The sequence below is a fragment of the Oncorhynchus gorbuscha genome, linkage group LG13, assembly GCF_021184085.1.
Source record: "Oncorhynchus gorbuscha isolate QuinsamMale2020 ecotype Even-year linkage group LG13, OgorEven_v1.0, whole genome shotgun sequence".
In the NCBI taxonomy this organism is placed as follows: domain Eukaryota; kingdom Metazoa; phylum Chordata; class Actinopteri; order Salmoniformes; family Salmonidae; genus Oncorhynchus; species Oncorhynchus gorbuscha.
This window is the reverse complement of record NC_060185.1, coordinates 44,880,262-44,902,447: the sequence shown is the minus strand read 5'-3', so window position 1 is coordinate 44,902,447 and position 22,186 is coordinate 44,880,262. Positions and strand designations below refer to the sequence as shown.

At 45.9% G+C, this 22,186-nt stretch overlaps 1 protein-coding gene across 2 annotated transcripts; it reads left to right on the top strand.

Annotated features, from left to right (window-relative positions):
* The first annotated feature begins 163 nt into the window (after positions 1-163).
* On the top strand, positions 164-20,693 carry LOC123992967 (bleomycin hydrolase-like). Of its 2 annotated transcripts, none has more exons than XM_046294651.1 (12): positions 164-317; positions 4,875-5,072; positions 6,844-6,953; positions 7,233-7,374; positions 8,094-8,182; positions 8,465-8,557; positions 15,442-15,597; positions 15,817-15,975; positions 16,110-16,177; positions 16,496-16,613; positions 17,240-17,309; positions 20,381-20,693. In XM_046294651.1, the coding sequence occupies exons 1-12, from the start codon at positions 308-310 to the stop codon at positions 20,530-20,532; spliced, it is 1,365 nt and encodes a 454-aa protein (XP_046150607.1). In that variant the 5' UTR covers positions 164-307; the 3' UTR covers positions 20,533-20,693. The 2 variants fall into 2 exon arrangements, with proteins under 2 accessions (XP_046150607.1, XP_046150606.1); XM_046294650.1 differs by having other exon boundaries at positions 17,237-17,309.
* Positions 20,694-22,186: the final 1,493 nt, after the last annotated feature.

Below are 22,186 nucleotides of genomic sequence, written 5' to 3'. Positions count from 1 at the left end.
TTGCCATAGTCTTTTAATATTAATCAAATCCTAAACAGTTCTGACTGAAACTCAATTTCATTTCATTTAATGAATAACTCCTTTAAAATCAGGATTGTAAACCTATCAAAATAATACATTCAATTGGTGTATGATGTAACTCCACAGCTAGGACAGACACTGGTGGGACTTGGGGTTACATTGTAACAATTATGTTTCCTGTTTCCGGTCGGAACTCTGATCGGACTGACTGTCGGCGAATGAGATAAACAAAGAGCCGGTGACTTTTAAAGATATTTAGAAACACTTGCTAACCCTCTTCGTAAACATGGAGACTGGTATGTAATGTGTTACTTTCTCTTATTTAATTCATTGTCACTTGTATAGCCAGCATGTGAGGTTAATTTGCGTTCCCGGCTAGTGTCTAGCAAGCTAGCTAACGTTAGCCGACTAGCTAGCTAGCCTTATATCACTTTTCAGATAGACCATTAGCTAGCTAAGTTAGGTAACATAGCTTAGCTAACCAGACAGTTGCTTATGTGTATTTTCACTTTGCTAATGACATGACAGATATTGTTAGCTAGCTTGCTAACGTTAGCCGACCAACGTCAGCACAGCCACCCAACGTCTTCCCAGCTATCAATGCCAGAAAAGTTTATGGTTACTAGTAACTAGTTAGCTAGCTAACATTTACATTTAAGTCATTTAGCAGACGCTCTTATAACGTTCGCTAACTATGTAACGTTAGCCAACTATCGGCTTGACAGCTAACTGTGTTAGTCAGTTAACATAGCAAGCAAGTTGAGGTGACTTCTTTCTAACCAACTTTTTAGGAGAGCATTATCCAGTGCTAGTCAATAAAGGAAAAACCGATAGAGGATTTAACCCAAACCCTCTGAATCAGAGAGGTGCGGGGAGCTGCCGTAATCGAAGTCCACGTCATCGGCGCATGGGGACCAGTTGTTGCTTGGGCTTAACTGCCTTGCTCAATGGAATAACGGAAGCTTTTCCACCTTACCGGCTCGGGATTTGAACCAGCGACCTTAAGCTCTTAATGGCGAGCCTTATAATATAATAATAATAATAGGTAATAATAATAATAATAACATTTAGCAGACGCTTTTATCCAAAGCGACTTACAGTCATGTGTGCATACATTCTACCTATGGGTGGTCCCGGGGATCGAACCCACTACCCTGGCATTACAAGCGCCATGCTCTACCAACTGAGCTACAGAAGGACCTTCCTGCCTTCCCTTTAATAAAGTGGGAAGCAGTGCACGGCCAACCCAATACTGATTTGTGTAAAGCTGATGCCCTCCCTGGCACCATTAAACATTAGGCTACCAGATTGGGAAGGATGTTTGACACAATATGACAACGGGTTTATAGTGATAGACTTTGATCTTATGGTGTGATTTGGTACCTTGTTGATCTCTGAAAGACTTGCACCCAAAGACTAGAAAAGATGCTAAGTCAGTCATAAAAGCTATATAACAACTCCTATGTAAAGTTGCAAGTCACGCTAGACACCAGTGTGGCACCTTTCCATACAAAACTAAAGTGACACTGACAGTCATTCCCATTCAAGCTTTTCCATTATGTGGAGGCTGCGTTGGAATGGGCTATCAGCCTATCCCTGCGTTTGTATGGCGACACACCCCTCTTGGTTATGTAAACTGATTAAATCAGTGTCTTCATAGTAGGGTCTCTATTATCCATATACTGGGGCAAGCTGACAGCAGGAAATTAGGTATGACTTCTCCAACTTGAGTGGAAAAGTTGGAGTATTGAGGCATGTGAGTTTGTCAATCCCTGTAGGAAACAGGGAGGGATATACCCCAATTTGTCAAAAATAATAACAAGTTTTTGTTTTAAAATATTTTCTAATGCACAATGTTTGCTATTCTTTACTATGGTGTGGACTAGTGAATACACCCCAGGAATGGCCAGTATATTTAAACTTTTCTGTCATGGAAAATAGCCTAAAGGACCAGAAGCAATAGGGCTTGAGTCATGCAGTATGCATGATTAAGCAATGGTCTTCTCCGTTTTTAGTTGCTGTTCAGTATTTGATGGAATCACACACCCATATTATTTTGTCAATGTACCACTACTACAGAGTTCTAGTTTCACATATATAGTACAGTGCCTTCAAAAAGTATTCACACCCCTTGACTTTTTACACATTTTGCTGTTAGTCTGAATTTAAAGTGGGTTAAATAGATTATTATTTTCTCACTAGCCTACACCAATGTTCCCTACATTTTTAGGCACTGAGCAAATTTCAGGCCTGCTGAGTGCAAACTTGAACATTGTGAAAATCTGGTGCAACTTCCTGTGCGTGATTACTGTGAACACTGAGGCTGTACCTGCTTTAAGTTGCAGTTTTAACTGGGGCCAAGTAGGCTACTGTAGCTATTTGATCGTAATGTAGGTCTACCAGAGTGACCTACCATCAGAAACAATGGAGAAAATGCATCCCTAACATTTTATCATGGAAATATAGCAGTGCTATCATTCAGTCTACAGTGGCAGCCAATGTGTGGTGTTCAATGCAGGCCTACATTCCATGAGGCTTTTGAAAAAAAACATACAGGGCTAGACATTAACCTGTTTATTCAGTTGTCCTTCATACAAGGAGGTGTTTGATGCAAGAAACTACTACTACAAAAATAAATGTAGCATTATTCCCATACCATTATTACAGAGAATCAGACAAATTATGCTACCTATTGGCTCCTTAGCTTATTCAATCATATCTCAAAATACAATACTGCCCCTTTAAGACAAAAAAAGCTCTTGACTCACTTTTCAAAGGTGGCTAGAATTGCACGTGTTTTGTGCTCTTGTAGGAAGCAATCACTCCCCCATTGCTGACTAAAAATGATCTATACCTGGGCTAATAACTCACTAACTAGCAAAGGATATGAACAAATGTGCACACGTGGCTACATTTATCTTTCACTTTGATCTCAAAAATAATATATAATAATAATATATTATTATTATTATCTCAAAAATCACATCTACTTATGACAGCTCATGCTGTAAACACAGTCCAGTTCAAAGTGAATGGCACATATCCATATATGACAATGGTCGATTTCCATATAGTCCTATTGTAGCTCTGATTGGTTATGGTGCACCGGTCTGTGTAGCGAGCGGGCCTGAGTCGTGCCTGTCAATACAATAGAATCCTACTGAGTTGTGTTCTGCCTACAACAAAATCTCTTGCATAGTTCATTTTGTTATTGTATTGAAAGTGGCTAATATTGCATTGATTCAGTAAAGGGAAATGTTCATAATGTTAACTGACAGGGAAAACTCTAGAAAGTTGAGAAGTTCAATCTTGTGCTTCTCTGCGCAGGCTGATATTTACTTTGCGATATTCATTTGTTATGGCAAGCCTAAATAAGTTCAGGAATAAAAAAGTTGCATAATAAGGTGCATGCACTCTGTGCAATAATAGTGTTTGATTTTTTTTTGCATGACTACCACAAAGACCAGCGAGGATTTCCAATGCCTTACAAAGAAGGGAACCTATTGATAGATGGGTAAAAAAAACAGACATTGAATATCCCTTTTGAGTATGGTGAAGTTATTAATTACACTCTGGGTGTATTGTCCTTCCCAATTCAGTTGCCGGAAATGAAGGAAACCATTCAGGGATTTCACCATGAGGCCAATGGTGACTTTAAAAGAGTTACAGAGTTTAATTTTTTTTAAACCTTTATTTAACTAGGCAAGACAGTTAAGAACAAATTCTTATTTTCAACGACAGTGGGTTAACTGTTCCTAGGCAGAACGGCAGAATGATAGCATTGCTATGTCAGCTCGGGGATTTGAACTTGCAACGGGTGCAAATCAGACAGGTACACTATAATTTTGTTTTTGCTACTGCTCGACTAAAGAAGTTTCGGGCGACCAACGGCTTATCGACCGAAGAATTGATCAGTTGACTAAATGGGGTCAGCCCAAACACATTGAATGTTCCCGAGTGGCCGAGTTACAGTTATGACATCTACTTGAAAATCTAAGACAATCATATTCAGATCTTGTCAAGCAATGATCAACAACCAATTTGGAAGAAGTTTGAAAACAATTCTGGGCAAACGTTGTACAATCCACGTCTGGAAAGCTCTTAGAGAGTTTCCCAGAAAGACACTAAACTGTAATTGCTGCCTAAGGTGCTTCTACTAAGTATTGACTCGGGGTGGGAGTACTTATTTCATTTTCAATACGTATGCAAACATTTCTAAAAACATGTTTTTACTTTGTCATCATGATGTATTGTGTGTAGATGGGTGAGGGAAAAACATTTATCTAATCCATTTTGAAATCAGACCGTAACACAACAAAATGTGGAGTAAGTCAAGGGGTATGAGTACTTTCTGAAGGTACTGTATATGGATAATTCCTGTGAACATAGGATGAGAACAGTTTTGTGAGCTCAGGCATATTTGAATTTGATACCGAACTGTTTTGTACCACCTTGTCTGGTGTGGAGTGGACGAGGGCGGGGCAAGGCATTATTTGAAAGATCCTTTTTCCACTTTGTTGACAAATCCAACAGTAATACAGTACAACTTTATTAGTCCTGTCCAGGGAACAATTAGGAACCCATTGTCTCTTTGCCAGGTCAAACACAAATAACACCCTCCCTATATTACAGCTCTTTACCACTTTGTTTCATCCAGACTGTTTCCATTTCTAATAAACCCTGTCCTAGCCTGGTCCCAGATCTGTTTCTGCTCTGTTGCCAACTCCTTGTCGCGCCAAACAATGTCTGGCATGAGAATTCCATTCTGAAGTTGGCAAGAGAGCATAAACGAACCGGTAACCAGGCTAACCCTGTCTCCTTAAGAATTACGACCTCTCGCTTGTACTCCTCAGGTCTGAGTCAGGAGAAGATTGCCTCCTTTGTAAAGCGTTTGCAGGCGGAGCCCAGGTACCTGCTGGCCCAGAATGTGTCCACGTGCATCGACCCGCTGGAGGTGTGTCTGCACAGGCAGACGGTCCAGGACACCGTGCACATATTCCAGCACTCCATCCCCACAGAGGGCAAGCCTATCACCAACCAGAAAAACTCAGGTACACTTACAGATACGGTCAAATATATTGGCACTCTTGCTCTTTACAATGGAGTACAATGGAACAGAACGTTCTGTTTTTTCTTTTCAAACTGGTTGACTGGCTTTTAAAAAAAACGCTGTAGCCACCTAAATTACAGATGATTTAGTTCAGGCCATTTTTGAGAGAATACTTTTTTTTTAAAGTCCTTTGCAGCTGTAAATCAAACAAATACACGTATAAACACAACGTTTTTCAATTTCCACATTTTTTTGGTTGAAGAAATTGAAATAAAGGGTGCCAATATATTTGACACCCAGCATCTGCAACTACTTCAGAGGCCTGGCCATGTACAAAGACTGCACAGTAGTGTTAGATGCTGCTTCCAAACTAAAATGAACTGAATAGGCCTCGGCACCTGAGCAGACATGTGGCAGTCTATTTCCTACATGGTGCACTACATTAGTGTGGATGACTGATCACCACCTCAAGCTGAACTTCGGCAAGACGGAGCTGCTCTTCCTCCCGGGGAAGGACTGCCCGTTCCATGATCTCGCCATCACGGTTGACAACTCCATTGTGTCCTCCTCCCAGAGCGCTAAGAACCTTGGCGTGATCCTGGACAACACCCTGTCGTTCTCAACTAACATCAAGGCGGTGGCCCGTTCCTGTAGGTTCATGCTCTACAACATCCGCAGATTACGACCCTGCCTCACACAGGAAGCGGCGCAGGTCCTAATCCAGGCACTTGTCATCTCCCGTCTGGATTACTGCAACTCGCTGTTGGCTGGGCTCCCTGCCTGTGCCATTAAACCCCTACAACTCATCCAGAACGCCGCAGCCCGTCTAGTGTTCAACCTTCCCAAGTTCTCTCACGTCACCCCGCTCCTCCGCTCTCTCCACTGGCTTCCAGTTGAAGCTCGCATCCGCTACAAGACCATGGTGCTTGCCTACGGAGCTGTGAGGGGAACGGCACCTCAGTACCTCCAGGCTCTGATCAGGCCCTACACCCAAATAAGGGCACTGCGTTCATCCACCTCTGGCCTGCTCGTCTCCCTACCACTGAGGAAGTACAGTTCCCGCTCAGCCCAGTCAAAACTGTTCGCTGCTCTGGCTCCCCAATGGTGGAACAAACTCCCTCACGACGCCAGGACAGCGGAGTCAATCACCACCTTCCGGAGACACCTGAAACCCCACCTCTTTAAGGAATACTTAGGATAGGATAAAGTAATCCTTCTCACCCCCCTCCCCCTTAAAATATTTAGATGCACTATTGTAAAGTGGCTGTTCCACTGGATGTCATAAGGTGAATGCACCAATTTGTAAGTCGCTCTGGATAAGAGCGTCTGCTAAATGACTTAAATGTAAATGTATTAGCCTGACGCCACTATATAGGCTAGTGCACCGTATAGGGAATAAGGTACCATTTGGGACTCAACCGTGGAGTGGGGAGACAGGAGGTCGGCGAAGCATTATTCTTCCTTTTTTTGAATGGTTGAAGATGGATACATTGTCTCAGAAGTTGATTAGCCTATTACCTCCCCAACTGTTCTGACTGACAACCCAGCCGTCCCCAAACACACTGGTCTCATTGCTGCGTTTTTTGTTGTTGTTGATGCATCATTTTATATGGTTTTCTGTAATGACAAAACCACAGAGAGGCCTAACTACGTGTCTATGTATAAGGGATAAGGAGCCATCTGGCAAGCAACCATTGAAGCACACCTATGTCTTAACAGTTGCTCCCATATACACGGTTCCATAGTCATCTGTGCTAATTTGTGTGTTTCAGGGAGATGCTGGATCTTCTCGTGCCTCAACGTCATGCGCCTTCCCTTCATGAAAAAGTTCAACATCGAAGAGTTTGAGTTCAGTCAGTCCTACCTCTTCTTCTGGGACAAGGTAAGACCACATTTGTTCGTCTTATTCAAATCACATGTATTAATTTGGGCAACTTTTAGCAACAGTCGCTGGAATATACACAGTGTTTGTTTACATTTCAGCGGTAGGGTGTAAACGGTGTTGGTGTGTTTGTCGGTGTGTATTTCTAGTACTATTAGACTCATTGTCTGCCTTAAACCCCCTTTGTGTGTGGCGCTCTGTACACTGGACAATATTGTACTGATTGGACGTCACCATGACCCCCCCCCCCATAATTTCCCTTTTCTCCCCTCCCTTCAGGTGGAGCGGTGCTACTACTTCCTGCAGGCCTGTGTGGAGACAGCCCAGAGGAAGGAGCCTGTGGATGGCAGACTGGTCCAGTTCCTGCTCTCCAATCCCACCAACGACGGCGGCCAGTGGGATATGCTGGTCAACCTCATTGGTCAGTTCACACCTGTTGTTGTCCGATCGGGGGAGTGTTGCTGTAACACTTGCATTATGCTATGTCATTATGACAGTTCCAGTATAAATGTTGCTTATTTTCTGCAGTAAAACAGCCACCGCCGAGTAGTTACAGTCTAGTTCTACTGTGAGTCCTGAATGGCACCTTATTCCCTATATCAGATACTACGTCTGACCAGGGGTCATGAATAGGGAATAGGGTGCCATTTAGGACTCACAGGTATAACTAGACTGTAACTTTTATAAATTTATACTGGAACTGTCTAGATTCTGTTTCAAGTGAATTACTAATGTTGTAGTTGCTGTGTAATTCTCTGTATTTAGACATTCTATGTAATTGCATGCTATATGTGCTTGCTCTTCCCCAATGTGCTTGCTCTTCCCCTTCCACTGTTTTAATGAGTCAGGTTTGTGGTTCAGATCAAGTCTGTGTCCCAACTAGCATCATCTTCCCTATATAGTGCATTACTTTTGACCAGAGCCAATGGGCAAAGCTTTAACGTTGTGGTCCTCTGTGGCTCAGTTGGTAGAGCATGGTGCTTGGAACTCCAGGGTCGTGGGTGCGATTCCCACTGGGGCCTCCCATATGTAAAATGTATATACGCATGACTGTAAGTCGCTTTTGGATAAAAACATCTGCTAAATGGTGTGTGTGTGTATATATTTATCTATTTATTATTATCTTTCCCTGATCATCAGAAAAGTACGGAGTTATCCCAAAGAAATGCTTCCCAGAGTCTCACAGCTCCGAGGCCTCACGGAGAATGAATGACATCCTCAATCACAAGGTAGGTTTACTCACATTTTTACAACATTCTGATTCATAAAGATGGCTTGTGTGGTAATACAACACAGAAACCAAGTCCTCCTGTTTCATACCAAGACAGTGCGAGCATATAGACTCTACTGAAACACCACGTTAAGAGTGCGGAATCCACCTTTTATTTAGGGGTTGTCTGTTTTCTTTTAGAAGCCCCAGATAACTAACCCTAACCCGACATGCGCCGCAATGTCACGAGGTAATGAAGTTCCCTGTGCAGTATGTCATGCCAATGTTCCCTGGCTTTCAGCTGAGAGAGTACTGTCTAAGACTGCGGAACATGGTGGCCAGTGATTCCACTAAAGCCGAGCTGTCTGACGCCATGGACACCATGATTGAGGAGGTAAGCGCATGTTAGGGAAAGAGACACACAGCGCACCACACACACACACTTTTTTCCTCAGTACTTCAATAGTGTTGTAGGACTGCATAATTTTCTCCAGGGGGGGCTGTGTAACAGCACATAGATCTGTGTTCCATCCAGGGAGGAAATAGGTCACATGCTGTAACACGCCTGTATGTATTTAACATGGCAGGTACTGGGTAGGCAAGGACAATAACCATTACAGCTCCAGTTATTATTAGACAATATTTGATTTCAGATTAGATTTTGGCCATTCAATTAAAATCTTGGCCATTCAAGTCTATCTGTCGCCTGTTGTAGCAGCACGCCGAGGGCTACAGGTTGATTCAAAAGGTGTGTGTGTGTAAATAGTACACTACCCAATCTAATACCGTTGACTTGATATTGTATTGACTTTCAGCACACCACTAATTCCTCGATCAAGTCTAAAGTGGGACTGTCAGACAGTTGGGTCGACCCTCCTCTGATCAGATTTATATCTAGGCCTGATTGTTACATTTACATTTACATTTAAGTCATTTAGCAGACGCTCTTATCCAGAGCGACTTACAAATTGGTGCATTCACCTTATGACATCCAGTGGGACAGTCACTTAACAATAGTGCATCTAAAACTTAGGGGGGTGGGGTGAGAGGGATTACTTAACCTATCCTAGGTATTCCTTAAAGAGGTGGGGTTTCAGGTGTCTCCGGAAGGTGGTGATTGACTCCGCTGTCCTGGCGTCGTGAGGGAGTTTGTTCCACCATCAGAACAGTTTTGACTGGGCTGAGCGGGATACTTCCTCAGTGGTAGGGAGGCGAGCAGGCCAGAGGTGGATGAACGCAGTGCCCTTGTTTGGGTGTAGGGCCTGATCAGAGCCAGGTACTGAGGTGCCGTTCCCCTCACAGCTCCGTAGGCAAGCACCATGGTCTTGTAGCGGATGCGAGCTTCAACTGGAAGCCAGTGGAGAGAACGGAGGAGCGGGGTGACGTGAGAGAACTTGCTGGGCTGGTCGTAGCTATATTTCCCCTAATTAGTTTTCTACCTCCAATCAGGATGACATAAGTAGGCTTAGAAATGGAACCGCTATAAATGTCCAAATAGAGATGACTGTTTCTTTTGTTAAACTGCTTTATCGGTAGTAATGAATTAGGACTATAACCACAAGCCCCTCCCAGCGCTGGATAACATTGCGTAACTCAACTCTTACACAGTTAGCAACAATGGCTGTAGTGATAGGGTCTGTACTGTTTATAATCCACTGGTGACGGCCTGTGATTCTATACTTCTGGCAGCAAAGAGAGAGTGTGTGTGTGTGTCCCCTCGTGCACTCACACACGCCTCACGGACCTGGTGGCAGAATGTTCCGTAAACAAGATCTTTATCACAACGCTCCTGACATTAAATGGCGTAAGGCAATTTCACTGTGAGAGGAAGTCATAATGTCTCAACATTCCCAGCACCACTTAAGGCAGAGGAGTGTGTGTGCGAGCGTGTGTGTGTGTGAGCGTGTGGCCAGTCAGTCAATATCACACAGCCAAAGAGAGAACATCACATAAAGGATGTATGTAGCTTTTGTGTGGAGTGGTTTTGTTTGCCCCTGACTGCTTGTTTAAATAGATTCTGTGTCTACCTCCCTTACTGCTCTGGATGCCCTACGCTAGCTACAGTCCGCTAGCTACAGTCCGCTAGCTACAGTCCGCTAGCTACAGTCCGCTAGCTACAGTCCGCTAGCTACAGTCCGTTAGCTACAGTCCATTAGCTACAGTCCGCTAGCTACAGTCTGTTAGCTACAGTCTGTTAGCTACAGTCCGTTAGCTACAGTCCGCTAGCTACAGTCCGTTAGCTACAGTCCGTTAGCTACAGTCCGTTAGCTACAGTCCGTTAGCTACAGTCCGTTAGCTACAGTCCGTTAGCTACAGTCCACTAGCTACAGTCCGCTATCTACAGTCTGTTAGCTACAGTCCGTTCTGATAGTGCAACACTTCCAGCTCTCCATCGTTGCAGTTCTTCTACGACCAAGAGATGTTTTTTTATTAAAGTGTTTGTCCACCTGGTAGTAGTTTGTTTAGTGTAACGCAGCTCTGACAGCCAGGGGGAGTGTGAAGAGAGAGAGAGAAAGGGGGGATGTTGACCCGGGAGGGTGAGGGGTAACCAGTGCCTCTCCTCTCGTCCCGTAGGCGTCTGTACAGAGGAGGGCGCGTTGACTGCGCTTCCGGGCTTCTATTTATGCTTGGCATCTTTTGCGACAAGTGAAGCATCACTGTTGTGCCGTGATTTAGATTAGCTACTAGCTAGCGAGCCAACAATTTAGCCATAATTAATTAGGCTGGAATACACACTGTCGGCTGTGATCAGTTAGTCGGGTCCTTTTTCATTAATTAACGTCTCTGTGTGCTCGTCACTCAGCATGTTGTGTTGACACAGTAGGCTTGCGTCCCAAATAGCTCCCTATTCCCTTCTTAGTGCACTATTTAGTGCACAGCCCGGGTCATTTAAAACATGTCATGTTCAATTACAGAGTATTGCAGTCCTTTTCGGAGTGTTGCATGTGCCTTCTATAGAACTGTCACACATTGCAGTGTTCTGGGTTCATACGACTGCACACACAAACCATGTAAACACCAAGTATGACTAGTACTTGCACATGTGTGTGTTTCAATGTATGCTTAGAAGTGGTGCGTGTGTATATTCAGAAGTGGTGTGTGTCTGTGGTTACATTTAAGGTGTGTGTGTGTGTGTGTGTGTGTGTGTGTGTGTGTGTGTGTGTGTGTGTGTGTGTGTGTGTGTGTGTGTGTGTGTGTGTGTGTGTGTGTGTGTGTGTGTGTGTGTGTGTGTGTGTGTGTGTGTGTGTGTGAGAGAGCTGATCAAAGCCCCCAGACCCGGCCCTCATTAAGCCAGGGGATGTCAGGCCTACTTTAGGTGGGGAGGGTCTGAGATTGTGCACGCTCCCTGTGTGACGGTGGGCTGGAGACCATCACTCTCTCCCGTCCAGGCTCCACATGACAGGCCTGAGAACCAGAGAGGCAAGGCTGCACCACCATGCTACACGCCAGCTTCAAAGACCCGTGGCCTCCCTTTTCATGTCCTGTTCTCTGCAGAAGCACAGGCATGTGTACACTGTCACAGGCGTGCAGGAGAGCACAACACAGGGAGAATGTTACAAGTTCACACACACGTACACATGTAAACCACCTCCGACTGCTAGCACACGGCCACACGTTCTTTGTTACACACACACACGTTCCTCACATCCTCTGCTCATTCGGTCCGGTACATGTGGCACTGCGTCATGCAGACGGAATCGTAAACAGTCCTATGCTGTTTCTACTGTATAGAACGTGGCTATCTGGGCGTCGGACATTCTGAATAATTTTCCTTCAGACACATGTGACTGTGTTCAATATGAGTGCTGTGTTTGTAGATTGTAAGGAGTAATTGATTGGACAGTGAGTTGAGTGACATGATACATTTTAGAGTGGCTATGTACGTCCCAAATGGGAACCTATTCCCTATGTAGTGCACTACTGTTGACCAGGACAGAGGGCTCTGGTCAGAAGTAGTGCACTATAAAGGGAATAGGTTCCCATTTGGGACGTAGCCAAGTGTGTTGGCTCAGCGTTGGCTGAAGCAGCAGGTCGCTGTGGGTGGGTTTGTTATTGTGCGGGCTCGTTTGCCAGCGCTGAAAAGCTGCCTGCCACACTTCATAAACTCATATTTCTTAATTTAACAACATTGTTACAATCTGTAATGACCCCATGTGTTTTCTGTTTACAAGGCCAGAAAATCTCAATCAACCCCAGTCTGATTCTTCAACCCCAGCTGCTCTCTCGAACGGGTCACTTGCATTACAGTTTCATCTAGGCTCTGTGTCCCAGGGCTTTGACTCGAAAGCAGCCGGCCCGTAGTCACAAAGCGTGCGTGAGTTAGAGAGCTGATCCAGGATCAGGTCCATCCTTTTTATTCATTGTGATTCGGAAGGAAAAAATTGATCTTAGATCAGCACTCCTGCTCTGAGACGCTTTGTGTGAGTACTGGCCTTGGCAGGTTCCCCCTTCACAGTTACCAGCACAAGGTGTTTTAGTGTGGCGTGCTGTTGTTTTGTTTGTTTATATCTCTCCTAACGAGCTGATTTCCCTCTGTTTGGGCAACGGGAGGTAAATCAACAAGCAAACAGGCATGCGTGAGCCGAGGAGGAAAGGATGGAGCGAGTGTGTTGCTTTAGCATTGATGCTAACTGGCTGTCGTGCTGCAGGTGCTCCAGTGTTTACTGCCAAGCATGCAAACACATGCTACGTAGGTACGCTCAAAGGCTAGCATGATCCACTGAGACATGCAGCCTCGCCGGATGCCTCGCCGGCCATTTACAGGCCCTATTACCCACACCTGGGCTTCATCCATGTCACATGACACAAGAATATGATCTGCGTTGTCCCACAGGGGGGTGCTGGCTGTGTATCTAGAAGATCTTCCAAAATCTATTAATTGCTGAGACTGTTCAAATTAAATGGGTTTGCAGGGCTTTTCTGTAGATTATAAGTACAGGGTCTTGTTCATTAGGCACCAAACGGATAAAAACGGGCAGGAAGTGGAATATCTTCAACCTTAAACTTGTCTAATAAGAAACGAGCCAGGTCTTAGACTACTGTTAATCCGTCCCGTGTTACTGTCTGGTTTGGCCTTTACGAAGACGGACACTTTCTTATTACAAAGTGTGTTTTAATGTTTATCCCAGGCTATTAATGTCCTCTGGTGCAGGCGGTGCAATTTCCCGCTACAAACACGGGTCACTCCGGTTTCCTGTCAATAACAGGGGATCCCAGCTGCCATCTCAGCTAAGGCCCTAATTCAACCCTGGCCGAGCAGAAAATCAGAAGACGGGTGGCCTTGAAGATGCCCGTCTGCGCTCAGAAACCAAACGGCTTACAAACCCGCAGCAACCAGTCCCCGACAGGCTGCAGGCGTGGGATTCTTTCTGTTTTGCGTTCATTCACCAGCTCCGCCCACCCACTGAAGCAGTGTTTTGGAGTGGGAGGGAGAGGAGCTACGAAGTGTACGTCAGAAGATATACTGACAGTGACACAGACATTAAAAAGAAGGCAAGCAGTCTCTAAAGAATCTGGTCTAACATGGTCCAGCAGTTGTAAATCGCCCCTCTCCCCTTCCATCCTAAACGCAGTGTGTCTGTCCTCAGTGGAAGGGCCAGGGTAGGGTGGCAGGAAGGGAGGGTGGGCCGTCTGCTCCCCACACATGGCCCTATCGGCCTCTGCTTGTCTATGCTGATGGATGGCTCTCTGTGTCCTGAGAGGGAGAGAGCCAACAGGATTGGTTGGATGTCTGTAAGAGATTCGGTAGCCTAGTAGTGAGGAGTACTAGTGCTGAGAAATGAACCGTGGGTGAACACCGTGAAGGAATACAATGGAAAAAGTCCACTCATAATCAACATTTTAGCGGGTACAGGACAGAAGAGACAGTACCCAGAGTCTTGGCGGTAGTGCTATATACATGATTCTAATGGAGACGTGCCCAGCCCACCCAGTGTCTCGTGCTCATCTTCGCCTGTCCGTTTTGGAGGCAGGTGATTCAATATTGACTCACTGAGGGCTGTGCTGCTGCAGCCTGCTGACGTCAGTGGGGCTCTGGCTCATTGTTTTATGAAGAGCCTCGTTTCACCGGGTCTACATGGGTGCTCTGTTGTGTTTGGACAGGCAGGGGCGTTTATTTAACGAGACGGGGATGTGAGGTGGGACAGGGGCCGAGGGCACGGGGGTGAAGGGGCCTGTTTGTGTGTTCGGGGCATCTGGGGCCCGTGCCGGTTAAATTCAGGGCAGGGATGGGCACCGCTGGCATTTAGTCTGCGCCGCGGGGCAACGGGACAGTGAAATCAAACCTGGAGTCTTCAAGGCGCTGTCTTGTCTGTGTGTTGGGAAAGGTGAGGGTCTGGGAATGTGACCTGGTGTGCTGTCTTGTTGAAAATATTTGTATTTATTTAACCTTTATTTAACCAGTTGAGTCAGTCAAATATCACATTCTTAATTTACAACAAGGGCCTGTGTGGGAAGTTGACTACGATCACCCTGAACACAGGAATGCTATTAGTAGTTAATGTAGTTGACACAGTGGAAAAGTGCAGCAGCAACGGCCCCTGAGTGTCTCTGCTTTGGTGAAGAGCTCCGGGGCCAAAAATAATTCCCCAGCTCTATTTTCACCCTATGAGGAGTTTAATTTGTCTGGACTTTTTTTGTTGCTGAAAATAAATGAAAATAGTGGGAGTCAATGGGAAGTCCTTGTAAATATATAGAAGTGCGTGTCTGTGTGTATTGTATGCGTGTGCTCGTATACTCGCGGTCGGACTTCCTACGTGCCAGTTTGGGAGTTAGCGTGCTATTTTTAAGCCTGTTTGTGATCGGCAGCCTGCCGCAGCATTATCAAAGACAGAAAATGCAGGGGGTTCTCAGACCACCAGAACACCCGGTTAGATAATAGACATGGGATGGCAAGTCCTCCTTAGAGGGACATTCCTGAGATTTGCTGTATCAGTTTAAGGAAGGCTTATTCTGAGAACCCTGTCAAAACAGACTGATGGAGGCCAGAGGTACACCAGGGAAACACAGTCAGAAGCCACAACGACAGGAAGAACGAGCCCTATAGCCAGGCAGAGTAAGAGGGAATGGGCTTTGGCAGGGTGGATATCCTCCTCACACTACTGTTAAGCTCTTTTTGGTCCCCGAGTTAGAGTTTTACAATGGTGCTTTTCGAGACTGTGTGAGGGATATCAATGTGCTGTCTGTGTCTTATAGTGGTAATGTATGACTAACCTTAAGTATATCATTTTTTTAATCGGGTCTGTTTTTCTTTCGTTTGTGTGTGTGTGCTGCGTACAGGTCTTCCGGGTGGCGAGTGTGTGTCTGGGCAGCCCTCCTGACTCCGTTTGTTGGGAATACAGAGACAAGGACAAGAACTTCCACCGCATGGGCCCCCTGTCCCCTCAGCAGTTCTACAAGGAGCTGGTCAAGCCCCTCTACAACATCCAGGACAAGGTCAACTTTATTGATTGATTTGAATCAAATATCAATATAGGCTTTGTGTCATGCAGACCGGAGTTGATCATAATTCATTATTCCGACTCAGGAAAAACACGGCGCCCCGTTTGTCTCTATTAGACCAGGAACAGCAACCTCTCTATGATCATACCCTCTCTCCCTGTGGTACTTGATGAGCTGAGTCTGACCCCTGGTCTCGCTCCCCCGCCACCACAGGTCTGTCTGGTGAATGACCCGCGGCCTCAGAACCCCTATGAGAAGCTGTATAGCGTTGAGTTCCTGGGCAACATGGTGGGAGGACGCAACACTCTGTACAACAACCAGCCCATCCAGCTACTGAAAAAGGCCGCCGCGGACTCCATCAAAGAGGGAGAGGTACTGTGGGGGGGGGTTGTGTGAACGTGTCCGGGAAGTTAGACGAAGGCTGTGTTTGAGAACTGAGTGAGTATGCAGGGAGACTGCCTGTAACGTCTGTTTCTCTCTCTTCTCTCTCTCTCTCTCTCTCGTAGGCTGTGTGGTTTGGTTGTGACGTGGGCAAGCATTTCCATGGCAAACTGGGCATCAATGACATGAATGTGTGAGTATTATGAGACAGAAGCATACTGCCCTACCAAGCAAAAAAGGCAGTAACTGCTCATTTGTCATTTGTGCTACGGTAAATACATGCCTAATTATGTGGACAAATCCTGCCTCGTATTGTGTTTTTGAGAAAATGGGAGTCATATTAGCAGTAACTGCACTAGGTTACTATGAAACCAAGGTAAATAGCAGTTACTGCCTTTTTTGCTTGGTAGGGCAGTATAATTGCAGCAACATCATATGTATAAGTCACTATGAATCAGATGTGTGTGTGTGTGATCTCATCCTGTCTCTCCCCGTGTTCCCCGTCTCTCAGGTTCAACCATGAGTTGGTGTTCGGGGTGTCCGTAAAGAACCTGTCCAAGGCAGAGAGGCTGATCTTCGGAGACTCCCTCATGACACACGCCATGATCCTCACCGCTGTCACCGACAAGGTAGCACACACACTACACATGCACCGCATTTGAGTCTTTCCCAGTGACTCTGCACCAAAGGCATCCAGTGTGTGTTTACAGTCGTATGAATCGGTTGCAGGATTTAAAATGGCTGTAAATCCCCCCGTAAGTGACCCCAGCTGTCTCCTCCTTCCCCTCAGAACAGCTGGACACTATTTGGGCCCTAGGCTACACAGCATAGGAGTTACCAGTCCTGCCCTGCACCCCACTGGGGATCCTGCACTCTTCTCTTAGTGATGAACATATTGTATAATCTTCTGTATATATCATCATGTACCATGTACTCCATGAATGACAGGCGTAAAGCAGAAAACAGACTTGTTTGGACTTGTTCTCCATTTGTTTGGTGCATCCCGCCTCCTGGTCCTTCTGTAGCTCAGTTGGTAGAGCATGGCGCTTGTAACGCCAGGGTAGTGGGTTCGATTCCCGGGACCACCCATACGTAGAATGTATGCACACATGACTGTAAGTCGCTTTGGATAAAAGCGTCTTCTAAATGGCATATATTTATTATTATTATTATTATCGGGTAGTACAAAATTGTACACCTTTTGATTTCTCTCTTCTCTCTCCTCTCTCTCTCTCTTCATCCCTCTCTCTAGCAGGAGGAAAAGGATGGAGGTTATGAGAAGTGGAGGGTGGAGAACTCCTGGGGGGACGACCGTGGGAATAAAGGTGAGAGCGCTGAGTCGGCCAGAGGTCAGAGGAGGAGAGGGCTCGTTCTCACGCAGCCTTGTGACGCCTCTCGCAACACGAGAGCCCCTCTAGGTCCGCCTGAGCCGAGCTATGTGAAAGCCCAGACCCCTCGTCTCTCTTCCCTCTCTCACACCACAGGGCTTAGTGTACAATCACAGGGACAGTTGAATTTCCTGTCAGGTCGATTGAATTTGAAGTAGGATTAGGGAAAAAATGCTCCCTCCCCACCCGCCTGGCGTTGTTATGAATTTATAATTGACTTCTGGTGTGCAGGGCTGGTTTTGGTTTGTGGTTAGTTTTGCGGCATCCTCTCATGTCTGGCCCCCTACCGTAGCTTTGTCTGTTAAGGCTATGAACCCAGGAGGGAGAGAAAGCACATCAACGGGGCTGTTTCCCCTACTCAGACAACGGCCCTTTGTCCCTCTCACAACACAGCAGTGCGCCATTTTGTTTCAACCTCCAGACTTCCTCTGTGTGGAAGACTCCGACACTGTCAAACCACGGGCATGGGTTCAGATGGTATTTTTTTTCCATCCAGCGCCGCTAAAACATTTGAAAGGAAACAAATACTGAGCCCACCTTACGTTGGGACTGCATGGCTTTTTAATCAAAATATGTAATTACCCCCCCCCTCCGTCTCTCTCTCCCTCCTCCCCCACTCTCTCTTCTCTGTCTCCATCCCTCTACATTCCAGTGCAGATTATTCGGGTTTCTGTTATGTAGTAACAACATTCGGGTCAACGACTTCATGTCATCTGCATATCGAGACTGTAAAAAAGTCCTACCACCAAAGCCTCTTCAAATCAAGTGTATTTCACGCATATCCCTTTCCATAAACATCCAGATGGGCGAAAGCCTTCATATCCGCTCTCGTTTCCCTCGGATGTATTAATAAAGTTATTGAAAACAAACGATATGGAGGGCGGCGGTGGAGAGCACTGTTTGTTTGACAGCTGGAGACTGGGGGGGCTTGTCAACGCCACGACGGACGGAGAAAATGTGTGTTTGTAAGGTTTCGAGGGTTAACATCCCTCCATTTGCCTGTAATATTTTGTTTCCCTCAAGAGGATCCTGCCTAATTAGGTTAACACCGTGGTGCCTGGTACAAACTGCCCAACCCCTTCAAACACCAGGGCTTTTCTCAAGATAGATTATGATGGCCTTCGAGTGCACTATTTGTATTTTTACACGGTATTATACAAATATGGGAAATGTGGGCCAATCTTTTGGTATAGTGAGAAACAACATTTGTCCTGGCTATTGCGATCCCCTTGTTAACATACTCTTTCTATCTGCTATTACAATCTGCTATTACATGTGGGATGGTGACGTCATCGCAGATAGGTTTTGGAAAATAATTGTCTCATTCTCGCGAACTAAGGAGATGATGGAAACGGCCTGTGTTGTTGACGACATTTCAGCTGTGCTGTTCTATCTTAGGCAGGACAGCTCATCTGAATTAAACTCCATCCACAGCTCTCCCTGTAAGGCGGTGTAGGACACATCTGCAGTCCCCAGTAAGACAAATAATGACGCTATACGAAGCCACCACCCGACACACACACACACGTCTTTCCTGGAAAGGAAGAAGACGCAGATTGAACACACAGAATCGGGGGTGTTGTTTTGAGCTCAGGCACGTTTTTACGTGGTCCTCGTGAGGTCATCGACAACTCAACTTTTCAGCGGGGGAGTGATGCGCTCTGAATACTCTGCCTGGGTCCAGAGATGAGAGGAAAGTCAAACAACAGTCACAACCTGGTCTAGTGCCCAGCTCTGACCGTTACAGTCCTGCATGACCACAGGACTATGTTCATTAGGCACCAAACGGAAGAAAACGGTCTGAAACAGGGAGGGACTGCCTGGACTTGTCCAATAAGAAAAGTTTGTTTTTTAAAAAAGAAAGAGAAAAAAAAGTTTTCTGCTGCGTGCCAAAATGAACCCGCCCGTGCCTGCTCAAATCCCAAGTCTTCTCCTATTGCCATGTGGACAGATTGGATCTGTTCCTGTCTGTACTCTGGGTTGTTCGTTTGTTCAGACAGGCCTTTTGCCCTTGTAGATAAATTAGAACAATGTATGAGGAATGCCTTTTGTCATTAAAAATCCTGCTCTCGCTGGTCTAATCTCTTCATATCAAGTGTTTTATATGCTGTTCTTTATGATTTGATATACTCTCTGTCACCCTTTCTGCGCGAGAGAGGCCATGGCCTGTGTGTGTCCAAGGTTTGTGATTAGGATCATGTATACTGAAGGTTGTGTTTCTGGGCTTGTTATGAAAATGTATTAGAGCAGGAGGAAGTGGCATTCGAGACATTCTTTAGTCAGTTGTTTTGAGGGGGAGCAGGATAAAGTGGCCTAATGCTGTGTTAATTAATAAAAGGATGTGTGTGGGACAGTCCCTCCCTTGCAATCTGGAGATTTATCGGGCTGGGGTGTGCGAGTTGACAACTGAAGTGTGGGACAGACTTGGGTTCAAATACTATTCGACATCATTTCAAATACTTTTAGCTTAGCTTACCTGGTGCAATGGAACCAATATAAATGTCCCAAAAGTGCAAACCCAGCCCACCTTAGCACTCCATGCAGGCTAAAGCAAACCAGTCCTAGCCATGCATTTGAAAGATTTCAAATCATATTTGAACCCAGGTGTTGTGTGGAACAGACAGACAGGGTGGGGTGGTCCAGGGTGGGGGTCCATCCTTCCCTCCTCCTCTCCCTGTGGAACAATAGGCCGGAGTTCAGGGGTGCTGACGGACGCCCCTCTTATCAGAACTCACACTTCAGAACACTCGCACTCATTGCTTTCAGTATTGGGCAGTCCACTGAAGTACAGACTGAGTCACTGGTGTAAGCTGTTAGCTAATGGATTTCAGACTGCCTGGTCTTAGAGACGGGTGTTAATCAAGACTAATGATTATTAAAATAAACTCCAGCAGCTCATAGGTGATCTTGACGCTCCACTGATTGAATGGATCTTATCCCAACATTATCAATACACCTTCATCAGGTCTTTAACTTTATACTTTAACCCAATGTATCTGTGTGTGCAGGTTACCTAATCATGACCGACGAGTGGTTCTCTGAATACGTGTACGAAGTGGTCGTGGACAAGAAGTACCTGGCCCCCGAGGTGCTGGAAGTAATGCAGAAGGAGCCCATCGTCCTTCCTGCTTGGGACCCAATGGGAGCCTTGGCCTTGTAACTATGGAAACAGAGGGTGCCACCCCATCTCACCCGCCTGGTCTCAACCCTGGTCTGTTTGACTCCGCCCCATCTCTCTGGTTTTACTCCTCCATTGACTTCCACCCACCACAGCCTGTTCTCTAGACAAATAATAAAAGTTTGTTTTTTTTACTGGAAAAACACGTCTTCTTTCGGCCATTTTGTTTCGTCCATGTCCTCTTGTACTTCTCTCCGCCACCAGGCACCAGTGGAGTTTATTGCAATTCAGTAGTTTTTTTTGTCCCCTCTGGCTTCTTAAATGTTCTGCGGGATGTAGAAAGCTCTGGGGTTGTTTAAAGGTTGTTAAGGTCTGTATGTACCATCTCTTTGTTAGGGCTGGTTGAGGGTCACATCCTACGTAAGTTGTCCATCCCAGTCTTTCACCAGGAGACAGACGCACACACATCCACACCATCAGTCCTAGCTGTATTATTGAGGCCCAGCGTAATGCCGTCCCTTCCTCTCTGCTAGCTTCCCTAGGTCAGAGGTCAACCTAGAGGGGCCAGAGTGAAGTGTGTGAGTTAGGCAGGGGTATCAGGAAGAAGCGTACCAGTCACCAATCCGGAGAGTTATCGTTCACTGACAGCCCCTCTCTGAGAAAGGGACGTGCCGGTTCAGCACATCAGCGTCCAGGGCAGCATAATAGCACATCTATGACAGGTTCAGTCACAGTTCAGTGGTGGTGATCAGACTAGTATGTTTTGGTGAGTAAGCAGTAGGGGAATCTCAACTCACACACACTCAGTTGATGTGGATAAAGACATCGGTGATTACACACAAGCTCCCCCTATGAACTCGCCGTCTACCCTGCTTTACTGTGCGCTCTGCCTGGAATGAGGGATGACAGACGGGCTGGCTGGAGCTCGAAGGTAAGGTTTCTGGAAGGGTCAGCTCAGTCCCCTGGAACACAGGCCGTGTGAAGCCTAGCACAGCCCTCCACTCCAACCCCACTATAAAATCATTCCAAGTTCCAGAGATCTGAAACGACACGTGGGAACGGCCTGTAATTGGGTTTCCAAGAACCCCGACCCCTGAATTCCAACTCCCCTGAAGTCTCACTTTTCACCAGGTCTCCTCTTTTGGCACATAAAACTTGTTATTGATAATCCCCTTTGGACGACTCATTTTCTATGCTTTGTTAGTTTGGCAGCATCCATCTTGATGCTTTGTCATAGCTATGAATGTTCCAGTGCAGGTTTCTCCTGTCTGCAGGGAGCACTGCATAAGTGGACCACATGGAGGCGAGAACCATACAGGTCTATATTGACAGCCCTCTCACCTTAGGATCATGTCAATGGATCGTCTCAGAGGGGGAGTGCTGATCTCAGATCAGTTTTGCCTTTCAGATCATAGTGACTGTGGACCTGATCCTAGATCAGCACTCCTATTCTGAGACACTTTGTGAGTACCGGCCCAGGGCCTGTATTCATGAAGCCTCTCAGAGTAGGAGTGCTGGCAAGAAAAAGTATGGAATTACCTGGATTTCTGCATAAATTGGTCCTAAAAATTGATCTGATCTTCATCTAAGTCACAATAACAGACAAACACAGTCTGCTGAAACTAATAACACACAAATTAATGTATTTTTCTTGTCTATATTGAATACACAATTGAACCATTAACACTGTAGGTTG

Bases quoted from the DNA above. Each gene is read 5' to 3' on its own strand.
- LOC123992967 (XM_046294650.1), top strand. The intron at 5,073-6,843 runs GTACACTTACAG...TGTGTGTTTCAG, and splicing joins CACCAACCAGAAAAACTCAG to GGAGATGCTGGATCTTCTCG. The intron at 17,310-20,380 runs GTGAGAGCGCTG...CTGTGTGTGCAG, and splicing joins GGACGACCGTGGGAATAAAG to GTTACCTAATCATGACCGAC.